This window comes from Oryzias latipes, chromosome 2 (assembly GCF_053564925.1).
Source record: "Oryzias latipes strain Hd-rR chromosome 2, Olatipes_Hd-rR_3.1".
In the NCBI taxonomy this organism is placed as follows: domain Eukaryota; kingdom Metazoa; phylum Chordata; class Actinopteri; order Beloniformes; family Adrianichthyidae; genus Oryzias; species Oryzias latipes.
The window spans coordinates 35,373,545-35,400,092 of NC_136238.1; the positions used below are offsets into that span (position 1 = coordinate 35,373,545).

At 42.3% G+C, this 26,548-nt stretch overlaps 2 protein-coding genes across 3 annotated transcripts in view; both read left to right on the plus strand.

Annotated features, from left to right (window-relative positions):
- Window positions 1-936: 936 nt before the first annotated feature.
- Window positions 937-26,548, plus strand: part of LOC144987176 (uncharacterized) — a 427,194-nt gene continuing 401,582 nt past the window's right edge. Inside the window, exons 1-3 of one of the 2 annotated variants that reach the window (XM_078936258.1) lie at window positions 937-1,478; window positions 1,851-2,237; window positions 6,620-8,189. In XM_078936258.1, the coding sequence (XP_078792384.1) occupies window positions 1,307-1,478; window positions 1,851-2,237; window positions 6,620-8,097 (2,037 nt within the window). In that variant the 5' untranslated portion in view covers window positions 937-1,306 and the 3' untranslated portion in view covers window positions 8,098-8,189. Of the gene's footprint in view, window positions 1,479-1,850; window positions 2,238-6,619; window positions 8,190-26,548 lie in introns of those variants that run through there. The other variant, XM_078936259.1, reaches the window with a different exon arrangement.
- The window catches only part of LOC144986819 (NLR family CARD domain-containing protein 3-like), a 61,165-nt gene continuing 60,721 nt past the window's right edge, over window positions 26,105-26,548 (plus strand). The window contains exon 1 of the mRNA XM_078935067.1: window positions 26,105-26,193. The gene's annotated coding sequence lies outside the window, so the exon portion shown is untranslated. The remainder of the gene's footprint in view (window positions 26,194-26,548) is intronic.

A 26,548-nucleotide genomic window follows, 5' to 3' on the forward strand; every position in this document is an offset into this window, starting at 1 on the left:
GTTTGGGTTCAGAAGAACAGCTTCATGATGTGGAAAGAATCTGTGTCCTTCAACAGGTCCAGAAGATCCCAAACATGGAAACTGGAAGCAGTTTGGATTCCGGTTTCTTCCTGAACTTTGAGGATCCAAATGCTGAAAATGGAAGCTGACAGAAAATGCAGCAGACTTTACCAATGTGCTCAGAACACTAGAACATCCACAGAAGAAGAAAACACTGTTCTAGTGGAACATCTACAACTTCTGTCCATGATTCAGAGGAACTGCAGAAAGATGACTCCTCCCACTTTGGGTTTGGTCAAATGTAGAAAAGAGAAAACAACCAAATCCAAACAATTTATATCAATTCTGGCAGAAAATGTTGTAACTTTTCAACTCTCAGGGAAAAAAATCTTCAAAGAAATAAATCTATTTTAGAATCTATGAAGAACACTGACTGGAAAACAGCACCAGACTGCTGCAGCTGCAGACCTTCATGTGACTGTGGGACCTGCAGCAGCTGCAAACATCTGGACTTCCTGCTGCAGCTGCAGACCTTCATGTGACTGTGGGACCTGCAGCAGCTGAGGAGCTCAGCATCTCTGCAGACTCAGACGGAGCTCAGAGCTTCTGAGTTGTGGAAGTTTAGTGGCTGAACTTCTTGTAGGTCCTGCTTGGTTCAGGTTGTTGCTGGTGGTGGAAAGAGCTCCTGCAGACCTCTTTGCTGTTGGAAGGATCTTCTGTCTGCAGACTCTCTGATGCTTCAGCAGGAGGCGCTGCAGTGTGGTCCTCCTCATGAGTCCTGAAGCTGCACCGTCAGCTGCAGAGCTTCAGAGCTGCTTCTTCTCAGACCACTTTCTTTGGCTCTGATGTTTTATTATATTGTTGTTATTATCATCATTAATATTATTATTTATTTGTCTTAATTTCTTTCCCCCCACCATCGACATCATAATATGATCGACAGACAACACTCCAGACCAGCTGGTGGCGCTAAAGCACCATGACGCTGTTAGTCAAACAAAGAAGAAGAACAGCACGAGGCGCTAGCAGCGTTAGCTTGTTAGCAGGCTAGCATCATTAGCTTGTGTTGAGAGGACGGTGGTGTTTTGTTGGGACGTTTGTGAGGTTTTTGGACAGAAAGGACGATACGTGGTTCGTGTGGGAACTCTCAGCATTTTCCAAAGTGTCGTAAATGAGTGAAGAAGTGTTGAACGGAAAGACAACGTGGATTGCTGTGATTGTGAGACTAGCAGATGATCGATCGGAGCTGCAGTGAAGAGGACGGCGGTGTTTGTGGGAGTTGGAGCTGAAGATCGGAGCAGGAACCATGTCTTCCCTTCAGTCTCTGAGAGAGTTGATCAGCGAGCGACTAGCTGCTGCTGCTGAAGAAATCTGCAGACTCTGTGAAGGAACCATCGTCCAGTACGAGCAGGAGCTCTGTCGTCAGCGCAGACTGCTGGATGTCATCTGGAAACCACAGCTGCAGCTACACCACATAGGTATGTCACCTTCATCAAAGAAACAGAGAAGACCTTTGAGCTTCATGCTTTTCTTTTTGGGGACCCGTCTGTCATCATTCGTGGTTCTACTAACTTACTCCCAGGGCGATATAAACCAATCATTTTCCTGTTTTACTTTGTGTACAAATTGTGCTATACAAATAAAATTGCCTTGTCTTACTCTCACAAGAACAATTCAACATAAAGTTACTTAAGTAATTGTAACACGTTATTATTATTTCAATTAGTCTCTTCTGGTCCTTTGGACATTTTCTCGAATGATCACAGAGTTTATTGATTGTTTTATTGCTTAAAAAAAATAAAGTCCTGGAAATGTATAAAACGCTCCTTGTTGTGTTTGTGTTCCTGCAGTTCTGCCCCAGCATTGGATGCCTGAAGAAGAAGATCTTTGCAACCAGCAGAGGAACTTCAGAGTGGAACAAGAGGAACCAGAAGCTCCTCAGATTAAAGAGGAACCAGGGGAACTCTGCATCAGTCAGGATGAAGATCAGCTTGATCTGAAGCAGGAGACTGATACCTTGATGGAGATTCCTACTTATGAGGAAGATGAGAACAGTGAAGCAGATCTAAACAATCAGCAGAGCTTTGATGTAACTGATGGTCAGGATGAAGAAGGAAACCAACATGAAGAGTCAACATCAACTACAGATGAAGAGACAGACCCACAGAACAGAGATCAGAGGAAGAGGAGGGACAGAAGTCATGTCCAAAGTGTGGACAGCTCTCACATGTCAGCAGGTCAGTGTGACTCTGATCTTCATCTCCACACTATCGGTATGTTCACTTCAACAACGGTTCTATCTTGAGCTTCAAGCTCTCCAAACATGCAGTCCATCAACAGCGTGTCCTGGAAGAGTCTCTTCTGTCCCTTCCAGTTGAAAAGACAGAAGACATTGTTGCTCAGTGCAGCCGACAACATTCTTCAAATCACATGATCTTAGTTAGTCCCTCCAGCTAACGACAAACAGGAAACCTTAACAGATCAAAGAGAAAATTGTTAGCAGATAAAAAAGTACAATCTGTTTTGTCGTCTGTGGTTCTAAGTTTGTAGTTCAGTTCTTTTCAGCAGATTTCTCTGTCAAACCCAAAATCCCATCTAAACCTCTTTGATGTCTCCATGTCTCCAATTCCAGACATTCAGACAGATTCTATTTCCAAAACTACATTTCAAGCTGAAACCCAAAGACAGGGTCCTGCTCATGGATCTGTAGACAGAAAAGATTCAAACCTGAACACATCAGTGAAAAACTGCTTAGTGTCAGAATTGTTCTCCTATCTTTTTCTGGACTGATTCTTCCTCCAGTGCAGCTTCATCTTCATCAAACTGCTCCTCATTGGTGGGTGGAAACACAACAGGGAGGTTTTTCTGTGTCCAGTTCAGCTCCATGAATGTTCAGGCGTTTTAATGTCAGTGATTTCAGTTTAGAAAAACTGCATCTCTGCTGAGATTTGCTTCACTTCCATAAGAACCTCAGCAGCATCAGGATCATTTTGTTGATGGTTTGTCTGTGGAATGACATTTCATACTCATAGCTTCAGTGGAGATCAAGAGTCTGGAACCTTTAACACTAAAAGAACCATTTGATCCAGTTTCTTCCAGACCAAAACCCAACAAGAGCCACAAAGTTCCACTTGACTGTTTAGCAAAATACTTTTTATTTCTGTTTTTTCTGGCTGTTAAGACAATCATTTATAAAATGTAGCTTTTAAAAATGTCAAAAAAACGAATTATGGCAGTTTTATTACAGCTGTCATGAGATTAATAATTTATGTGGTTAATTAATCATAACCTGTTATTAAGTAATTTAATCATTCATTTTTTTTCCAACAATATGTTTATTGGGTTTTTCTTTTTTGCATTACTACACACATTCACAAACGAACAAGCATTTAAAAATAAAAACGTGAAAAAGAATATATAAACTTGATCTCAGTCACCGTAAATTGTTTGTCTTATAAAATACTCCACATGGGTTTGAACACTTAAATGCAAAACCTTGATATACTTTCTGCAGAGACCTATGCAGAGAAGATGATGAAGCAACAGGAGTCGCGGTCAGCAGAAATTGTTTGTGTACTTCTGTTGCGACATCGTTGTTGAATCTCACACGCTATATAGAATTTCCGTTTTGAATCTTTCTGCTTTGGACACGAGTTCCTTTTGATTGAAGTTATGAAACCTCATGATCAGCGTTCTTGGTGGCGCGTCTGCACTCCTTCTCCGTCCAACCCGATGTGCTCTTTCTATGGTTTGGGGCTGCCGAAGTTGAGCGATATCCAGTGCTTCAGGCAGACAGTTTTTCAAAAACACATGCGTTGGAGCCTTCTGCACCTTCAAGTAGATTAACAAGTCGGAGATTATTCATCCGTGATCTGGTTTCCAAGTCGATTATTTTCTCCTCCAAAAACTTGTTATTTTTTACCAGCTTCATTACTTCAGCCTTCATGCTTGTTTGAACATCCTCCACAGAGGAGAGACGCACCTCTGCCTAGTCCATCCACCCCATCACTATTTCCTCTTTAAAAGCAAAACGTTGGTGGTTGCTTATCTGGTGTTGAACCGAGTCACCTGGTTTATTTCCTCCAGCAGCGGCCGCCATTCCTCTGGTCACCGCAGCAGATTCCTCCTCACGCGTGGAGTTATCTGTTACGCTAGCATTAGCGGCTAGCTTTTCCGTACTTTGCGGACCGAAGTCCGTCAATTTGCATCGCTTGGATGGCTTCAGCCTGTCTTTACCTCTCTTTCCAGTGGCGGACATTTTCACAGATTTATCTTGCTGTTTGGAGCAACATACATTACTTGTATAATGTACGACAGCAGCTACTCTCCGTTCCAAACAGCTGCTGTCGCCAAACTCCAATAGACCTTTATAGAAAAATAGGCAGCTGTTACTCAGTCATTCTAAATAGTTACCATTCTTGCTGTGAAACATTTTTTCCTAATATTTTGTTGCTAATCATAGTTTTTATCATATTTTTTTTTTATTATCAGTTATTCAAGTTGTAAACTGACCAATCAGATGCCGCAGTAAAAGGTGTGGTGCCCGCTGGCCCCACCTCGAATGTTTGATTAACAGCTTCTTCCGAGCCTGTTGCCTGGCTCAAATGGTGATTAGATTTGTTGTTGTTATTAGCTGTGTTTATATTGACAAAAGTAATCGTAAAGAATGGCTGATGGGAAAAAAAAACACGTCATGTAAACACGCCGTTGGGAATAATCTGCCCAGATCAGACTCGTTCGGATCAAAATTTCCTTCCGATGGAGATAGGTGGGTTATGCCAATTATAGATCCGATCGTGTTGCATGTAAACAGTTCATTTGGATCCTGTGTCACTACTGCTCTGGTTTACATCACGCATAGATGGTGCGGTGCTCCAAATTTGGAGCACATACAGAACTGACCGGCTGCTCTGCGCAACCGAACTGTGTCTCTGAGCAGAGCAGTTGGAGTGATAGCTCTGTGTTTGCGGACAGGCTGCTGGTATTCCCACATATTTATGTGCAGCCAAGATGCAGATTGAGGCATTTTCTACATGTATTTTATGTTTTTTAAACAAGGCTGCACACGGAGCAAATGACAAACGGGTAGAAAGGCGGGCCTTAGACTCACTACTTATGATTCCAGACCCACAACAAACTAACAGCTGCTTACTAAAACTTAGTAATAATTAATAACTAATGATAGTCTTCATCCATAAAATTAATATAATTTATTGGCTTTACTGGATTTAAAGAAAGATAAATGAATAGAAAGGAGACTGCATCATAGTGAATTTGTTTCCATCATCTCACTTAACTTAACTATGGGTGTTTGACAGACAGAAAAGTCTGTTCAAGATTGTGGAAAATGGACTCAAGATCAAAGAAAATATCATTCATAAAGAATAAAAATAATTAAATAAATATCCTGTCTGGAACATTCTCATGTATAAAGTAAAATGTTTTGTTATAAAACAATGTTGCTGCATAATGAGTAAATAAAACACTTTATGTTCTTAATTTGTTGTTTGTTTATTTATTTATTTTTCATCGTAAAAAAGTATCGATAAGAGTACCGTCAAAATACCGGATCGATAACCAGTATCAATAAGAGTAGTAGTACCGTTAGAACCTTAACGATACCCATCCCTATTAGTCAGTACAGACAGTTTGGTGAAAGTAGCTTCAGTACTTTCATTCAGCATTCCACTATGTTGACCAATTCTGCAGGCTGCAGCCAGGGTTTACTCCCTTTATTATGAGTCATTTCTCTAATAAAATTTAATAAAATATATACAATAAAATAAATATTGACTTTCTCACAAAGTATTGATTGTAGCATGAATATGCTGACGAGTCTTCATTACCATATAAATGTAGATTTGTTTTTGAGAGATTATTGATTTTTACAGAATGGTCTTTATTGCACTTTGTTGACAACGGTCTCTTGGCAGCCGTATGTGTAAAACATTCTATTTGTTTTCAGACTGTTTTCCTATTTATAATTTCATATAAAAATTAATTGCCTGGAGACATAATCGGGTTAAAAGTACATTTTCTTTTAATCTCACTGTCTACTTTCTAGCAAATCTGTCCTATTTATCTCAGCATGATTTAAATTGAGTTATATCTAAGTTATATAACATTAAAGACCTGTTTGTACCATTTATGAATTACTTATCTGCAATTTCATTTCCATAAAAAAACAAAAAATCACCGTATTTAATTAAGCAAATGTGATTTAAGTGACTTTTTTGTTTTGTTTTATTTTCTGTATTTTTAAACTATGCATTTCAAAATTTCTGTAATGAGTTTGATAAATATGTGTAAATTCTTTATTGCTTTGAGTACAATGCTTGAAATAAATCAATAAATCAAAAACCAATCGATCAAAAATATTATTTTACATCTAACTGGTTCAGACTACAAGTTATTGACTGAAACAGCTCTCCTTATAGGGGGCAGGTGTTAGACGACAGTTTTATACCGTTGTGCTAAAGAAAACAAGAAACTTATTTTAACACATTAAAAGTTATTTATGGTGCATATTCTGAATGATTCTATTTTAAATTGTTTTGGTACTTAACAATACATAAAGTCACCATAACATATAAAAGGGCCTGTTCTTGTGTCCCTACAGTCCTCCCCCATTGTTGGATGACTGAAGACGAAGATCTCTGCATCCAGCAGAGGAACTTCAGAGTGGAACATGAAGAACCAGAAGCTCCACAGACCAAAGAGGAGCAGGAGGAACAAGAACCTCCACAGTTTAAAGAGGAACAGGAGGAACAAGAACCTCTACAGATGAAAGAAGAACCAGGGGAACTCTGCATCAGTCAGGTTGAAGATCAGCTTGATCTGAAGCAGGAGACTGATACCTTGATGGAGATTCCTACTTATGAGGAAGATGAGAACAGTGAAGCAGATCTAAACAATCAGCAGAGCTTTAATGTAACTGATGGTCAGGATGAAGAAGGAAACCAACATGAAGAATCAACATCAACTACAGATGAAGAAACAGACCCACAGAACAGAGATCAGAGGAAGAGAAGAGACACAAGTCATGTCCAAAGTGTGGACAGCTCTCACATGTCAGCAGGTCAGTGTGACTCTGATGTTAGAAAAAATCCCAAGAAGACAAATCTTGGTAAGAAATACAAACAATCTCCAAAAGAAGAGAAACTTTCCTCTATCAGATCTGGTAAAAACTCAAGAATAATTACTAACCCGTCTGACTACATGGAAACTGGGTCCATTGAAAGATGTTATATCTGTAAAGAATGTGATAAAAGCTTTTGCAACAAATCTATGTTCAGAATTCACGCAAGAATCCATGCAAAAGATAAGCCTTTTTCTTGTCAAGAATGTAGTAAGAGTTTTAATAAAATGTGTAATCTCAAATCACACATGAGAACTCATACAGGAGAAAAGCCTTTTTCTTGTAATGAATGTGATACAAGTTTTCGTCATGCGGCTAGTCTTAAAACACACATGATAACTCACACAGGACATAAGCCTTTTTCTTGTCAAGAATGTAGTAAAAGTTTTAATCGAATGTCTAGTCTCAAAACACACATGAGAACTCACACAGGAGAAATGCCATTTTCTTGTAAAGAATGTAGTAAGAGTTTTAATCAAATATCTAATCTCAAATCACACATGAGAATTCACACAGGAGAAAGGCCTTTTTCTTGTTATGAATGTGATACAAGTTTTCGTCATGCGGCTAGTCTTAAATCACACATGATAACTCACACAGGACATAAGCCTTTTTCTTGTCAAGAATGTAGTAAGAGTTTTAATCAAATGTCTAGTCTCAAAACACACATGAGAACTCACACAGGAGAAATGGCATTTTCTTGTAAAGAATGTAGTAAGAGTTTTAATCAAATATCTAATCTCAAATCACACATGAGAATTCACACAGGAGAAAGGCCTTTTTCTTGTTATGAATGTGATACAAGTTTTCGTCATGCAGCAAGTCTTAAAATGCACATGAGAACTCACACAGGAGATGAGCCTTTTTCTTGTCAAGAATGTGATTCAAGTTTTAGTTGCAGATCTAGTCTCCAAACACACATGAGAACTCACAAGCCTTTCTCTTCACAAACAATGTAATATTATATAATATAATAAATATAATAATATATAAATTTTAACACTTTTAATGTGATCAATTAACATTAAATAAATATATATATAAACACAAAGTAGTGACTGCAGCATGTACTTTGTTAGGTCAAGTAATAGGGGTGTAATGGTACACGTAGTTGTACCAAAACGTTTCGGTATGGCACTTTCAGTTCGGTTCACCTTTGTACCGTTTTCGGTTTTTTAAATGTTATTTATTTTTTCGTTTTTGTCCCCCCAATGTATTAACTTTGCACCGAGACGGAACTAATGTTAACCGCTAGTTTTCGCCGAGACGCCATTAGGTGACAGACAGTTAGCATGTTGGTGCACTGCACGGTGGCGCAGTGGTTAGTGCTCTTGCCTTTCAGCGAGAAGACCCCGGTTCAAGTCCTGGCTGGCGGACATGAAAAACAACATCAAAGGGGGACCTTTCTGTGTGGAGTTTGCATGTTCTCCCCGTGCATGCATGAGTTCTCTCCGGGATCTCCGGCTAGTGTGAGAGTGAATGTGGGTGTGTGATTGTGGACATTCTACCCTGCGACAGACTGTCCCCTGCCTTCCCCCACAAGTGGCCGGGATAGGCTCCGGCAGCCCCGTGACCCCGAAAGGGACAAAAACGGAACAGAAAATGAATGAATGAACAGTTAGCATGTCAACTATAGCACTATGGGTAATGCATATGTGAGACCAGAGCTTGAGGACCCACCCATCTCCTTACGCTCTCCTGTGTGGGAACACTTGATTTGTTGTGAGCATCCATGAAGGGTAAAGACAGTTGGATAAGTATGCCGCTGTAAAACATTTAATCTGCTAATGCACTTAAAACGGATTGTCTGTAATTAGTAATGACTGAACTGTTTGGCTGGTGGAAAAAGAGTCTGCTGTTTTGGAGATAAAGGTAAAGGTTACCAAATACAGAGCAACAGGATGCATCCCTCTTGATGCTAACCCTCTTGAATTGGTAAGAACCAATGGGACCAGCTATAAGCATATTGCAAAATTGGCAAAGAGGTATCTTTCCATTTCTGCAACCTCTGTCCCGAGAGAGAGGTTTTTTTTCAACTGCTGGGGACACCGTTACCGCTAAAAGATCTCTCCTCGTTCCTGAAAATGTTGACAAACTAATCTGAAAAACTGAATACTAAACTGAAAATTAACTCAGCAAAATCAAAGACAGGACAAAAGCGAGATGATACACAACGCATGCAAAAACATCCATTTTGCAAACGCAAAAAACATTTTTGAAAGCAAAAAAAAGTAAAGCAGAAAAAAAATTATTCAAAAGCAAATATTTAACATTTTCACTTGCAACTTGTAAAGTTTTGTGTGCAACGTGGTGGCAGAAAATATCACTCCATATTTCTCAAGGTTTTTTCCATCTGCGACGACACGGTGAGATGAGGACATCAGTGTGCTTCTGGAACACGTACAGAAATAGTAACTTGCCATGAATCGACACTGAAGGAGGATTCTAAAGATTTTCAAACAGAGTTGTGTTTAAAGAGATATCCTGGTGAGTTAGATAGATATTCTTTATTGATCCCACATTGGGGAAATTCAATTGTCACAGCAGTTCCAAAGAGCAGAGAAAAGAAAAGTGACAGCAATGTGCAAAAGTGAGGGGTGTTCCCAAATGTGCAAGTATTCAAATACAAAAAAATGTGCAAAAATAGAAAAAAGTAAAAGTAAGTAAGTAATAAATTATGTACACTATTACAACATAACACATGTTATGACTAATAATAAAATTAAATAAATAAAGTAAAGACACAGAATATACAGATGAGCTATGGATGTATGAAAAACCGGTTTGTACATGCATTTTTAAACTGTGGCATTGTACAGTCTTACAGCTGTTGGGATGAATGACCTGCGGAACCGTTCCTTCCTGCATGGGGGGTGTAACAGTCTGCCACTGAAGGAGCTGTTCAGTGCCTCCACTGTCTGATGTAGTGGGTGAGAGGTGTTGTCCATGATGGATGTTAACTTGGTAAACATCCTCCTTTCACCCACTTCCTCCACAAAGTCCAGTGGACAGCCCAGGACAGAACTGGCCCTCCTGACCAGCTTGTTCAGTCTCTTCCTGTCCCGGTCTGTGCTGCCTGCTCCCCAACAGGCCACGGCGTAGTGGATAACAGAGGCTACCACAGAGTCATAAAATGTCCTTAAGAGAGGCCTGCACACTCCAAAGGACCTCAGTCTCCTCAGAAGGTGGAGGCGACTTTGGCCCTTTTTATACAGGGCATCGGTGTTTTGAGTCCAGTCAAGTTTCTTGTTGAGGTGAACACCCAGGTACTTAAAACTGTCCACTACCTCAATGTCCGAGCCCTGGATGCTCACCGGTGTGTGTTGTGGTGTTCTCCTCCGGAAATCAATCACCATCTCCTTTGTTTTACTGGTGTTCAAGCACAGGTGATTACGCTCACACCAGTCCACAAAGTCCTTGATGACTGACCTGTACTTCAACTCGTTCCCCCCCGACACACAGCCGACAATGGCCGAGTCGTCAGAGAACTTCTGGAGGTGACAACTGCCAGTGTTGTATGTAAAGTCCGAGGTATAGAGGGTGAAGAGGAACGGTGAGAGCACCCTCCCCTGAGGAGCACCAGTGCTGGAGACCACCACCTCCGACACACAGTTGTGTAGCCTCACATACTGTGGTCTGTTGGTGAGGTAGTCGGTCGTCCATGCAGTCAGTCGTCTGTCCACTCCAGCCCCTTCCAGCTTCTCTCTCAGCAGAGCTGGCCGGATGGTGTTGAAGGCGCTGGAGAAGTCAAAGAACATGACCCTCACAGCGGTTCCAGCGTCCTCCAGATGAGTCAACGCCCGGTGCAGCAGGTAGATGACAGCGTCATCCGCCCCGATGTTCGGCCTGTAGGCAAACTGCAGCGGGTCCGTTGCGGTGCTGACCACTGAGCGAAGGTGGCTGAGGATGAGCCTCTTCATGGTCTTCATCAGGTGGGAGGGCAGGGCTACTGGTCTGTAGTGGTTTGGTTCCTTAGCGTGCGCCATCTTAGGAACCGGAACCACACAGGAGGTCTTCCACAGGACTGGGACCGTCTACAGACTCAGGCTCAGGTTGAAGATGTAAGTGACCACCTCACAGAGCTGGTCAGCACAGTCCCTGAGCAGTCCAGGTCCGATGCCGTCTGGACCTGCAGCTTTCCTGGTCTTAAGTCGCCTCAGTTCCCTCCTCACCCGATCAGAAGTGAGGCAAAGGGGGGTGGAGGTGTGGGGAAGAGATGGTACGGCTGTGGATGGGGGTGGTGTGCAGTGATGAGTGTGATTGGGGGTGGGGGGTGGTTTAGCTGCTGGGCTGGAGATGTGTGAAGTGGAGGGGGGAGGGCTGGAGTCAAACCTGTTGAAGAACAGATTTAACTGGTTGGCCAAGCCCTGGTCTTCATCAGATGCCACCGTGTCTGCTCTCTGTCCGTGACCACTGATGGTCTTTAGACATCTCCACACACCTCGAACGTTGTTGTTCTCCAGCCGCTCCTCCAGCTTCCTCCTGTAACTGTTCTTGGCCTGTCTGATCTTGTATTTGAGTTCATGCTGAACGCTCCTCTGCTCCTCTCTGTCCCCTGAAATAAAAGCCCTCCTCTTCTCCTTCAGTAGGGCTCTCAGCTCAGGGGTCACCCAGGGCTTGCTGTTGGAGAAACACCGCACCCTCCGAGTTGGTACAGTGTTCTCTACACAGAAGCTGATGTAGTCAGTGATGCAGTGGGTCAGGCTGTCGATGTCATCTCCATGAGAGCTGGAGAGTGTCTCCCAGTCTGTGGTCTGGAAACAGTCTCTCAGTCTCTCCCTGGCCTCATCAGTCCACGCTCTCACTGACTTCTTCTTCTTGGGCGGCTCTCTTTTTGCCCTGGGTTTGTATTCAGGAACCAGATGCACCAGGTTGTGATCAGAGCGGCCGAGTGGGGGGAGGGGGTTGGAGTCATATGCGTCCTTTACGTTCACATACATTAAGTCCAGCGTCTTGTTCTCCCTAGTGTGGCACTTAACATACTGAGTGAAAGTGGGGAGAACAGAGGAGAGCGAGGCATGGTTGAAGTCCCCGCTGATGAGAAGCAGCGCCTGCGGGTGCCGGGTCTGCATGCGCGTCACCGCTCCGTGGAGTCGCTCGCAGGCTGCCTCCGCATCGGCCGATGGATGTACACGTTAAAAATTATAACATGAGAAAACTCCCTCGGGATGTAATACGGCCGAATGCCCACAGCGAGAAGCTCAATGTCACGGGAGCAAAACTGTTCCTTCACAGAGACGTGCGCCGGGTTGCACCATCTCTCGTTAATAAACACCGCCAGTCCTCCTCCCTTCTTCTTACCACTGTCTCTCAAACTCCTGTCCGCCCGAACCAGTTTGAATCCATCCAGTGCGACCACGGAGTCCGGTGTCGATTCATTCAGCCACGTCTCAGTGAAACACATGAGGCTACACTCCCTGTATTCCTGCTGTAACCGGGTCAGCGCCGTCAGCTCGTCCATCTTGTTGGAGAGGGAACGGACGTTTCCCATAATGATGGATGGAACGTATGGTTTGTACCTCCATCTCCTCTCCCGAAGCCTACGTCCTGCTCTGCAGCCTCTCCGTTTCCTCCGAATTTCAGGTGGAACTTCAGGTCTTTCGGTGTAGAAAGGTGCAGGGCCGCGCAGAGCTAACAGCTGATCCCTGGAGTAAACAATGGAGCCATGTGCGAAGCTGAGGGGGTCCGCCGACACACTCCCAAACAAGTTAAAAAACAATGAAAAACAGAATGCAAAAATAATAAAATTGGTCTCCTTATGTGCAGACTTGCAAAAGGCATTGACCACATAAAAGAAAAGCCGTAGAGCGGGCCAAAAAACAAAAGAAAAGAGAAGAAAAGAGAGAGCTGCTGTAACTAGCTGCTGCTCCTGCAGCGCCATCTTGGGGAATGGCGGGGGCCATGAACCGGGGGCCTTCTTGCTGTGAGGCAAGAGCGCTAACCACTGCGCCACCGTGCAGCCGTCTGTAAAATGTCTGCAGCTTTTTTTTTTCAAATCCATCAAATCCAGACTTTATTCATGCCTTCATACAAAAAAGCTGCAGTCTGTAAAATGTCTGCAGCTTTTTTGTCTGAAGACATGAATAAAGTCTGGATTTTTTAATGAATCTTCATATTTCTTTGTCCTTCAGTCTTTCTTTCAGTCTCAAACACACTGGTTCATTTGATTCTAATGAGAACATGTGTGAGGCTCCAACATGGCTGCCTTCATTTGTGGATCAACACACAAAAAACAACATATGTTTACAATGAAATGCTTCAGTCCAACATTTGTGATTGTTGCTGTCAGACCTGCAGACAATGAAAATGGTGAGAAACCGCAGCAATAGCGGTTGTTTTCATGTCTGATGAGGGTTTTTACATCAACTGAATGGGATGTTTGTGATCCAGAACATTTGACATCATTGATCAAGAAGAACCAATCAGAGCTTTTCTGCGTCTCCACGCCTGTAATGAGCTGTTTCCACCAGCAGGGGGCGACAATGCTCAGCTCCTGCTCCAACTTGAAGCAGTGGTAGGAAAAGTGACGTCACATCCTCCATGTTTCTGGAATGATTGGTGAAGATGGGAGCCCTTTATGTCTCTGACTTTGATGTTTGATTTTTCTATTAATTTGATCATTTGATTCTTTTCGAATGTTCTATTTTTAATGGACAAAAATGAGTTTATGAATCAAAAAATGAATAAAATGATGATTCGAAGTGATTCTATGGTTCTAATACTCAGAATAATGTTTAGAAATGATCAAAAAAGGACATTGAAGGAGTTTGAGAGAACAGATTTCTGCTTTATTTCAATAAGAAAAGAGCAAATTCAAAGGTAGTGGTTAGTTTTTAAAGGCCCGTACACACCGGGACGAATCTTCGCCAGGCGTTATTCGCCAGGCAGGCAAATTAGATCAGGTCGCCTTGAATAAACGCCTTCAATGTGAGCAAAATCAGTCAAGTCCATCGCCGTTTCAGCTGATAATGCAAAACAAAAGGACAGTTAGACAAATCCACAGAATAAAGATAAGAAACACAAAGCTCTGAGAGCAGGACCATGGGTGAGGGTAAGTCTGGGAGTACAGGATCTGCTGCTGTCCTCCACATAATCCAGCAGGGACCTGACAACTTTGATGTTGGTGCTCCTGGTGCTCCTGATCTATCTTCAGAAAATCAGATTCTTCTTTTGTAAAAGTTTTCATTTGAAATGTCAGATTCACTCAGATATTATAGCGGCGGGGGGGGGGGGGGGGGGGGGGGGGTTGTAGTGTGTAGGGTTGTAGTGTTATGGGGGGTGGCTTTGGGTGCGTGGCGATCCCTGGGTGCGTGGCGATCCTTGGGTTGCTTAGGTCGCGTGCCTGGGCTGGCTTGCGGAGACGGGGCGCCGGTCGGGTGGTGGCCGGCTCATGGGTTCCAGGGGCCCTGGCTTCGTCCCTGGCCTTTGTCTCGGTGTCCGGCGCCCGGTGGCCCCCATGGCTGCCGGCTGGTACGGCTACGGCTTCCCCTCTCCCTCCCCACACACACTAAATGTAACAAATAAATAAAAACTAATACGACAAAAAGGGGTTTATACAAATCTACACTCTAGTTTCTCGAAGCTATATAACCTTTTTTTGTGATAGTAAAACCTGTCTAACACAAAAAGCCTTCAGCTTGTTTGCTCAGCTGTTGGACAGAACAAGTTAAAAAAGAAAAAAAGCAAATCAGATTCTTCTTTTGTAAAAGTTTTCATTTGAAATGTTTGTTTTGCATTGAATAAATGCTTTTGACTCTTTATTAGCCCGCTTTGGAGAATATGAGTGTCTGAACGGGGAAGTGAACCCCGGAGGAGGATCCGCCTTCAGCCCTGAAGAAGCTGGTCTCCCCCGCGCTTCTGACCACGGTCGGTAAGAGGAACAAAGTCATCGCGGGGGAAGGTTCAACACCACCCTGACTGGTCTCAGAAGCATCGTCCGCCATGGTTGATGTTTACGTTCTCGTTCCCGCCTACTTCAACCCAGAATGATGACGTTTGTAGCGTGTCGGTGACGTACGATTCAGATTCAAGTGGCCTGGCCGGTCAGACGGCGGTTGCAATTATAAAGATCGGAATCACGACCTGGAAGGAGAACGGCAGCTGTGAACGGCAGCAAGAACAGTCCTCCCTTTTGGGGGAGATCTCCTCACTCACAGAGACCCTCAAGAAGAAGGAGGAGGAGGAGAAAATGATGCTTTCAAAGACCTTGATGGACACATTCAATCAGATCAAAGAGGAGATTGAAAACCTCCAGAAACCAAAACCCAAGAAGAAATCTGGGATGCAGAGATTCCTTCAGATGATTTCCTGGAATGAAGAAAACATCAAACATCATGATGTGATCTGGAACTGAGCTGTTCTTCAGAAGATCCTCCCAAACATGGAAACTGTTGCTGCAACACGTGAAGGTTTGGTTCTGTTGCTAGTGAGATCTGATGGATCAGAACCAGACTTCTGTCAGCTGGAACTGGGGCTTCTTCCAGACCATGTGACCTCATGGACAAAGTTCCAACATGGTTTCAATGAAATGTGGAGGTTTTCCAGGAAACGTTGCTGCAGTTCCTCCGTCTCATCAAATGAGAGATTTCTCTGCACTAAAGAAGAAAATCTTCCAGAACAGCTTCAAGCTGCAGAAAAACTGTTTCCATCATTCTGAGGACATTTCTTTAGGCTTCATGTGAAGAAAACAAACTGTTTGAAAAGATGAAAACAGAAACAAAGAGGTTTCCAGAGACTGCAGATGCAGTTACAAAGAACAGCCAGCAGGTGTCTCACTGTGGGAGTCTCTGGAGTTGAAAAATGACTTTTCTTTGGTGAAATTCAGTCACTTGGATGAAAGACAAACAGGAAGACAAATCCTTGTTCTTCTAATATTGGATCCAAATGTTGGTAGAAAGTAAAGCAGCAACAATCAAATGAGCAGCAGCTCTTTTTAGTTCATCTCTCACTAGAATGAGATCCAGACTGAAGCTTTTGGAAACTGGGATCGTTCCAGCTGAAACTCACTTGGATCAACTGTGGACATTTCTGGAGATTTCAGGACGTGGATTCAACAAATCCCAGTTAGTTTGCTAAGAAAAAGAAGAAAACTCATTTACTGAAACTCTGGGATGTTTGAAATCCACTTTTTAGCTCTGGGAGCTGAAAATGTGTGGAGCTGCTGAGAATCCATCATCCTCTGTGACCGCTGGATCTTCATCCCTGAAAGTCCATGTGAAGAGGAGAAATGGTTGCTCCTCTTCACACCAGAGACACGAGCAAGAACAGATTTGACTGCATTTGGACTGAGAAGCTCATTGTTTGTCCAACTTTTCATTGTTCAATAATGTTTATGCCTCCATTTCTCTGGATTTGAGAGCAAAATGATTCTCTGTTGATGAACTGATGCCAAACTGAATCTGTAGCAAAATTCAAAACCAGTCAGCATTTCCAGAGGGGTGGCGGGACGATGACGTCAGTGCTCACTGTTCTGCACTCTTTGCCCTCCCGGCAGTGTTGCCAGATTGGGCAGTTTTGGTTCTAAATTTGCGGGTAAAAATGGATTTAGGGGAGTAGGCAAAATGCAGTTGATAACAGGGTCAGTCTGGCAGTTCTTATTTTTTCATGAAAATATATTACCGGACTGTGTGGCTGTTGGAGTTCTGTGAAGCTTCTATGTATTGGAGCTCCTCGAACGCACCAGGCCGAGTGTGGGAGGAGCTACCAGCTAATGTTTTTAGCCGGATCGCTACATGGAGCGTGTTGTGTCACTCGCTAACTCAATAACAATGCATGGAAGACACAGAGATTATTGAGAGATCAGGTTTAGTTATTTTAACCCTTGTGCTATCCTATGACCCCCCTTACATTGACGTGTTCTCCCTACCATGACAAAGGTGGATAAAGGTGGAAAGATTTCATGTAATCCATGGACACCAGTGAAGATCACAAATCATTGAAGAAAAAAGGTTCAGAGCACTGTCTAGTGGGTCTAGATGACCCAACTCCCAACGTTAAAGTGCCTAGGATAGCACAGTGGGTATACTAATGTCATTATTTACAAACTATTGTACATATGTTTTTCAAGTGCTTTGCTCTCTTGCACTGTTTAGACTACTGTTATTCTTCTTATTATTGCTGTCTTTTTATCTATTTTTTAAGTCGTTTATTTATTATTTTATATGCTGCTTGCACTATGGGGTGAGAGAAAAGCAATTTCATCTGTGCTGTATGTCTTATGAATGCATCATATTTGACAATAAAGCTGACTTTGACTTTGACTTTGACTTAAGTTTATTTTCTGTGGTTTTGTTGGTGTCATTATTTGACATAAAGACAGCAGGTAATGCAGGAAAACAGCTGCACTTTATGACATTATAAATAAACTATATATTATTTTTATGAATGGATGGAGTTTTTTTTGGAGGATTTCTACTGTTGGTGTTGCACAAAATTAAGGAAATGCCCAATAGTTTTGGAGTGATCCCACTCATGAGTTCTGTAATTTAATTTTTAATGTTTAATAAGACCTAAAAACAACATTCACAATAATTTTTTTTTAGATCCAATCCCTCTGATATGTTTCACAAAGACACACAGGACGTTACACACCAAGAAATGGACCTATTGATAAAAATGATCCAGGAGTCAAGCTCTGAAAAATGACAAAAGAGAAAAGAAAACTGAATTATTTTATTTGTAATTTCCTATTATTAATAGTATTTCCAAGCTTTGTTTGTTTTGTTCTGCAGCATCTTCATATTTGCATAATTCTGACAGAATATATTTTTATGGAGAGTAAAATATTATTTGTTATTCAAGGTTTAACTTGAGTTACTCTGGATTCATGTTTCTGTTTGTTTTCATTCATGCTTATATTCAAAAAGTTCAGTTTTAAATGTTTAAAAGGTTTGAAAGTTTATTTTTAGTGTGTTCAGTAAATGTTTTTGTTGTCCAGCCCGAAACTAAAAGCGTGTGTTTAGTTTAGGCCCCTGTGTAACTGAGTTTGACACCCCTGTAATACATTTTTATAAAATTCATGCATTTTTGTTTAAAATGGCCAAATGGAAGCTAGAGAACACAAACAATTCGGATGTGTGCAGGGGATGCTGGTGGGGTTACTCGCCCAGGGAGTAAGTTAGTTCAGAACCGCCACTGAGTAGAGGGTTGGAGTCAGTCCAGCTGCTTCCAAATGTTTGGTCCCAAAGTTAGTCTGAGAGCAAAGATGCAGAGTTTACTGTGAAGCTGCAGCTTCTCAAAGAAGCTCTGAGGAGAATGATGACAGGCTTCAGGAAACTTTCCCCACCTCTCTAACATCCCTTTCTCTCCTTCCCTCCTTTTTCTTTTCCGTCCAGTCCAACAAAAAACTGTTAAAAATATATATAGAAAAAATTAAGTTCAGCCTAAATAGGGGTTTATTTAACATACTCTTAGTGTGTCAGAAGATTCATAACCCTTAGCGTTAAAGTAAAATTTGTCCAACACAAGAGGCTTTCAGTTCTCATCTGTCTGTCCAGCTGTTGGACAGGACAAGTTAAAATAATCCACTAACTTCAGGACAAAAGATCTGGAAACAGAGAGCAGAACGTTGATCTGATCTGTTGGAACCGACTCCATCCTGAAGCTGCACTGCTGAGTTCCTGTCCACCAGGGGCAGCACTCCTTCCATCCAGCTGCAGGAACCCTTGATGTTCTGCAGAATCTGCAGCCATTCAGACACGCCCTGTTACTGAGGAACACAGACGGCCTTCAGGAATGTGGTTCACCGTTGGCTTTGTGATCAAATCTCTGCTTGTTCTGACTTGTTCCCACTCTGACTTCAATCTGCTCCTTTCTCAGCTTCTGGTTCACTTTTAGGATCTTGTGGATTTGAAACGTTGTAATTTTTTTTTTTATTTAACTTGTCCTGTCCAACAGCTGAGCAGACAGATGAGAGCTGAGGGCCTCTTGTGTTGGACATATTTTACTTTAACAACAGGGGTTAGGAATCTTCTGACACACCAGAGGAATGTCTGAATAAACCCAGCATAAAGCAACAAGTTGCTGAATGTTTATCATTATGGTAAGGTTCAAATGCAGTACAAATCTCAAAGGGGCGGGGCCTGTCCACACACTCAAATGTTATAAACACACCTGTTAACTGCAGAAATGTCCACATGTCAACATGTACACAATACAGATAGTGTTCACACAAGCATACTTATACCTTTAAACCAACCGGTGTGAAATCTTTCATTCATTCAATCAAGTGAAATATTAGTGTAAAGGTGAGCTAACACCTGTGGTCAGGTGAGTGTTTATGTTTTTCTAAATGGATGGAGGAATGTGAAAAGAAGGAAGGAGGGTGTCCAGCCATCCCCACACCAACACCCCCGCCGCAGCAGCAGCAGCAGCGGCAGCCAGAACCCCCCAACACCACATGGCAGTAGGCAGAGAACAACCGCCCCCGTGTGATCACATCCGCGACCCAGGCCAGGGCCAGCAGGACCGCCACGAGGCCACCAGAGCCAGAGAGCAGGGAGGCACGGGTGGAAAGAGAGCGCTGCCCCAGCCCAACCAGGAGAACAGCCCCCCCGCCGCACCGGGAGGGCCCAACGCAGGGCTCCACCCGAGAAGGGTGCCCACAGCCCTAGACAAGCACCTCATCACCCCCCAGGAGTTCTGGGCATCCCCCCACCCCAACTCCAGGTACGAGCCAGGACCCCCCAAGGGAGACCCTCCCCGCGCTCCAGGCAGCCACCCACCCGGCCCATGGTGGGTTCAGAAAGGGGCAAGGCAGGGGCCAGCTGCCCCTGTCCAGGAGGGGGGCACCCAGGAGAAAAGGGGGCCCCAAAGGGGTGTTGTAAACATGGCCTGACCAGACTCGGCCACAGTTGGAAATTTGGCAAGGCCCAGCAACCGGGGGCAAGGACCAGAACCCACCCCACAGGGACACGGACACCCCCTAAGGTGTGATGTGATTCCCGGCTCTTGGTCTTGCTGACAGTGGAACAGTGGCTGTTCACTTGTTAGACAACATGGAGGTTGAGGGTTTGATTCCAGGAAGGCTCACAGTCTGAATCTGACATCAAATTTATGAAAAAGTTGTAAAAATGATCTGTGATTTTGAAAGTGTTGCTGATGACTGGTGAGCTGAAATGAGTGTCTGTGTCACGTTTATGACTGCACAGCTGGGTTTTTGTCATGTTTTTGGCGTCGCATCTAAAACAAAGTCACATTGATGCCGTCATTTTCCAGGACTTCTAATCTTTTCTAATGTCAGTCCAACCTTGTTGGTCCATGCTTGTCAGGGATCAATTTCTCTTGCTGGTATACTCCTTCTGAGCAGAAAGGATTGGCCCCTTTCTCTGGGCTCTGTTGGACTCTGCAGATCAACTGGGTGGTTGCCTGGAGAGTGATGCAAGTGTTTCTTGTGAGGCCCAGATTTCACTCTGGGGGCAGGGGGAGGGCCATTGAGACAGCCTGGATGTCTCAAAACTTTGCTAAAGACAGTAAAAGAAAGGAGAGAGAAACCTATTACAATCAAAGATCAAAATTGGTGTAAAAAAACAGATTTTATTTTATGTCCATAGCTCCCAGCCATAATTCTGCTATCAAAGAAAGAATATTTTAATTCAATTTTTAATTCAGGACACACATATGTACATACAGATGAACTAATTGAAAAAGCGCTTTACTTGCCTTGTCGTTGTGGTCTGACTGCTTAACGAATAACGTCAATCTGGACCCAGGGATCAGACCAGTCGATTGGCCGGTGTAGAATTCACTACGACGGACTTTCCTCTGGAGACCTAGTCTCACGGGCTGTGCACAGACTTCAATCGGCGTGGTCCTCCCCCAAGGATGCAGATATGTTGTCATCGGGCTCGAATGGACCAAATAATGTCAGATAAATGCATCTAGACATTAAAGAAAAACACAATTATAAACAACAAACCACAACAAGAATCAAGTTTCTCATGCACGAGGGAGAGGAGCAAGAGTGACAGAAAACGTCTACCACGCTTCTCTTCTCAAAGGTCTCGTGCTGCTTTTTTTAAGAACACAAGCGGGAGGTAACATTTTCAAGACAAAGAGAAAAGTTCATTAGAGGGTGTTGTATAATGACCCATGTGGTGGAGTCTAACTTCAAACAGTATCCCTTATCAGCTAAGGACAGTGTTGTAAACCCCTCATCCTGGGTGGGGATGAGAAGCAGATGAACAAACACACAGAACTGTTTTCAGAAGAGGTAAAAAGGTCAATCTGAGTTAATGTTTAAACATACATTTAACCAAATACATTTAGGCAATGATAATAATAAAACAAATTCCTTCACACGAATAAAGTACGGTACTTTGTTTACCAGTTTATAGGTTCATCATTAATCACTCCTCAATATAGATATTTACAGCAAGAAAAATAGAACAAATAAAATTCTTGAAACAAATGAAATGGTCTTGAAAAGATGGAAACCTAACTTTTGTGCTGGTGCATCTCAGAAAAAAAGTTAGGCACACCTATGCAACCACTGCAAAAAAATGTAATATAGACCCTGTGGCAGCATCATAGAATAGGTGCCTAACAACACTGCTGTCTCCAAATCAACACTTTGTATTAAACTTTCTGTTTCTGCTGTAAGTCTAACAGGTTTATCCTTCAGTTCTGCGAGGATCCTGTAAAAAATTGTCACATGTTTTGCTGCTTCATCAGTCAGAAGTGCAACAGTAGTGCTGGTGTTGTGTACTTCATGGAACAAACTTGTTTTTCTTCTTCGCGCAAAAAACTCCACTTTTCTTGCTGCCTTTTTCCTGTCTACACCTTCAGCTGAATTCAATTCAATTTTATTTATTCAATATTACATCCATAGTCATCCCAATGGGCTTCATACTGGTAATTTTATAATAAATATGAAATGATAAAGAACATGATATCATAGAGTTATAATTTAAACCTAAACTGGGCATCCCTGTCTTTAGACCCTCCTTGCTAATGCTTAGAAAATAAAATCCTGATTTTCCAAAAAAAAGTCTAGAGTAGGGGTCGGCAAACTAAAGCCCGCGGGCTGGATGTGGCCTGCCTTCATGTTTGGTCCGGCCCACTGAACAATATCAGTGACCCATGATTTTTTTTTTTGGCCACACGATCAAAACCCACATTTTCTTCCCCCCTTATGCAGTCTGTGCTCCAACCTGAAACCCTCTAAAATCTGTCAAACAGAACAGAAGACAGTCTTCTCTTCCTACGTTGCAGTCCATCTTTTCCGGTTTAGCTCATTCTTTTAGAGCAGGGATTTTGTAAAATAACTATCATGTCCTAAGACTGTCGTGGTGCCTTTAACACCGTTGGGATATGCGAGCAGGCAAAAGGAAGAGAGCAGCATGAACACTCGGAAGGGGCATGTCTGTTGTGAAAGCAGACCAGTCTGTTATGGGATGGAAAGTTCTTCTGATAAGACAGACAGTGGTGATCTCGTAGGGGACACATGAGCCCCCCCCCCCCCCCCCAAGGCCAGTTTTTTATTCTTTTCCCTGCAGTTTTTTTAGACTTAAACCGCCAATTTCTGCGCAAATTTAATAATTGGACCCTCAGAGCGTCTAGAGCGGGTTAACAAAAGAACCAGTCGATTCTTTATGAAAGAATTTTCTTTATTACGGATTTTCTGGAACTCAGTCACAAAAACAGAATGCGTGCTCCACACACTCACTCTTGCTCCTGCCCCCTTCCTGTCATAAGCACAGACACACTGGCTTCAGCACACACAAATCTCACAACACTAGTGAGGAGTTTAACTCAGTGGATTTCACAGATCATGGTTATTTTTAGAACGTAACTCCTGCATTAAACGAGGGACTCTGTACTGGTGAAAAGTTAACACAGAAATATGTTTAGCTGCAGCAGAAGACATAGAAATGTGCTTTTTTCATTATTACTGGATGAGAAACAGACGTGCAGGACACAGATGATCAGTTTTAGTGCAAACTGTGAGACGTGAGGAGCTGCAGCGCTCCAAGTCTCAGCGGGACGAAGATGGGGGAGGATTACTATTTATTGGTTTTTCTTTCTAATGTATCAGTATATTTTTCCCTGATTTTTGTCCTTGAAAATCACAGATATTTGGTCATATTTCTATTTGATAAATATTGTTATTTTGTTCGTATACCACTTTACAACTCCTTCAAAAACAGCAGATATAAGTGAAACAATGAGCCTCTATGGTTAGAATCTTTTTGGCATGTGAAGCTGAAATGAAGAAAAAAGAGCCGTCAAATGGTTCTGGACATTGTACATGTCAGCTGTGTTTCTGAATTTCCTCCATGCATTCATGACAATTGAAAAAGAGTTATAAAAATCCAGTTAGCCTAAATTACAAATAGGGTTTAGTCCAACATACACCTAGTCTGTCAGAAGATTCATAACCCCTATTGTAACAGTAAAATATGTTCAACACAAGAGGCTTTCAGCTCTCTTCTGTCTGCTCAGCTGTTGGACAGAACAAGTTAAAATAAAAAGAAAACTCCAGTTCCTGCTGCTGTTTGGTTGAGTTCTTCAGCATTGAAATGTTCCTGTTCCTAGTTTCTAGAGCAAAAAGCTGCTCTGTCTGACCTTTGACCTCCAAAACATCAACTCAGAGAAAGAGGTGAAACTGCCCGAAAGAATCACCAGCTCTGACTTGGTTGCTGTTAAATGTTGAACACATAAAGACAAAAGCAAAAAGTCAGAACCAGTCTTGGATTAAGCTCCTCCCACTCACTAAGAAACCCCCAATCAGGCAGGTTTGTTCTCTGAAAAAGACTTCACTAAATGAAAACTAGAATTTCAGATCCAATCTGAAGAGGATTTGATAAAATATTTTTTTCACTGTTTCAATCCAAACTTTACTGACTGTTTCAGTCAGTAAAGTCAGTAAGCTGACAGAACCTCATGAAAGGCTCAGAAAAGACGCTCAGAATTAATCTCACTTCTGTCAAATAGGAGCTTCTGAAGCTGCTGGAGTCAGCTGGTTTCCATGGCAACATTTGATTAAGGACAGGAATTTATGAGGAGTGAGACTGGAACATTGATGTGTAAACTCAAACGACTGTTCACACCCATGTTTGTGCTAATGGTGTGGCATCATGTCAGAATCAGCTGTTTGAATCAGAGTTCAGTCTGAAGGACGGAAGGCTCTGTCAGATCTTTGCAGTCTGCTCAGAGTGGAACAGAAATCCCAGCTCATCTGGGAGCCGCTCTACCTGTAGCTGCTCCTGCTGTTCTGCAAAGAAGAAGCAGCTCTGAGCAGCAGATCAGCCTCTGTCTCTGCTGCTCGCCACAAAAGAAGCTTCAAGTCAAGGGGAGTGAGATAGACTTAACATGGAATGTAGATGAAAACAATGGATGGAAAATTATATTTCAAAACAGAACATTTTAGAGTTTTTAGGTTAAAACTTGTGTTCCTATTTTAGAGCCAATTGCACCAACAGCTTGATGTACCTCATATAAGATGAGCATCTCGGTTACATTTGCATAAAAACTGACAAACAGGTTTCAAGGCAGAAGCAGAACTTTCAGGCTCAGCACCATATTTAGAAAAAACAAACCTCAGATAACAACACAAGAACTGATACCAACTGTTAAACATGGAAGAGGAGGGAAAATGGGCTCCTTTCTAACTCATATTCACAGAGTTGTTCACACAACAAAACCTTATGTCTGTATGTGATTCTGAACTTTTTTGTCCACTTTCACTTAGTAAACTAGAACATTTCAGAACCAGGGGCCAGTTGTCCAAAAAAATTTAATCTGAATCAAAATGATCCGGATTTGGAAATCACATTTTTTCCTGTGCAGGATCAGGTAATCCGTCTTACTTTTATGCCAGTTTTTCAAAGCAACAATGGACTGGATCACCCTGATCCAGATACACAGTTTTCAAGATTACCAAATCCAGATTACCTGTGCTCTAAATGGGACAACATATCACAACACGGGCTACCAGCTATGTAAAGAACAGGTAGAAGAGCCAACATGGGGTCACTGTAAGAGTTTGTTAATCTGAGACAAAACACAAAAATAACAAACATCCACTTCCATTCATAATTTCTTTTATGATCCCTTATCTGAGTCACAAAAAATAAAAACAAATATACATTAACAAATAGATTGTGAATATTTTGAATACGTCTTAAATAAAATGGCTAAATGTCCGATAGTTAACAAAATAAAGAATGTTCAGGGAGTTTTTTATCTGAGGAGGAGAGACCAGCATTTCCAAGCTCTGCTTTTAGGAGGCAGATCTGCAGTTCTGCTTTGGTTGTTTTTACTTTACTGAATAGCTTAACTGGTAGCCTATGTCTACTATATCTACTTCATCACTGTTACAACGGTTACACAAGTCAAGTGCAAAATATAAATAAAAGTATAAACACTAAATGAAACAAATGTATTATTTGACCAATTTTAAAGTTTTTCTACATTTCCCTCCTGGAATCCACCTTTAAATCCTACCCCATGTTGGGATCAGGATAACCCAGTTTTTTTGGATCAAAGTTATCCAAATCCTACTGACAAGTTTTTAACAACACAAACTGAAGGTTTGATCCAGATTAGAACTAGGATTGGATTCTGTGATCTAATCTGATTTCAGATTCCTTCTTTCCCTTTTGAACAACCCATTTTCAAGATTTGATCCAATCCGATCACCAAAATCCGATCACCTTACCTTTGAACAACTGGCCCAAGAAGATTTGTTTTTTTTAGATTTGTTTTAGACCTGCTGTGGTTTTCCCTCAGGTGAACCCACATGGTCTTTCAGAATGATCCATATTCAGAAAGTTGACATCAATGTTTTATAATAAAGATGAAGTCCATGTTCAGGAGACATTAGGCGTAGAGAAATTTTATTTCTGTTTAATGTTTGGCCTCACTTCAGTCTTCAAAGTTTTCATTTCCTGTTTAGTAAAACAGAGACTCTTTCAGGTTTCTGGGAGGAGACTAAAACACACAAACACACACATATAAGGGGGCGGAGCTCTGCTCAGGTGTTCCTGAATCAGGAAATGAGGAAGTTGAGAGTTTTCCTCCGTGTCAGAGCAGACAGGACTTTCTTCTTCTTCACGGTGAGTCTTTGTGTTTCTGTTGTCTTCTCCACTCATGATGAAGGCCGTGACGTGTCTGTGTGTTCTCCTCTGTGAGGAAGAGGAGCAGCAGAGGAAGAGCTCAGACTGAAGTTTGTCTGGAACTTGTTCTTCTGTTCTTCCAAGAAGCAGCAGCTAAAGGTCACTGCAGGTCACCTTTGTGACAGAAACAACACAAACACACAAAAGAGACCAGAATGCAGCTGTCAGATCTGCCCTGAAGGACAAACTTTGAGTTCTGCTGGATCCTTGTTCTTCCAAACAGTTGGTGACTCTGCTCCACCCTTCCTCTCAGCTCACATTCTAATGACATTCCAGTGATGTGTTCCAGAGAGGC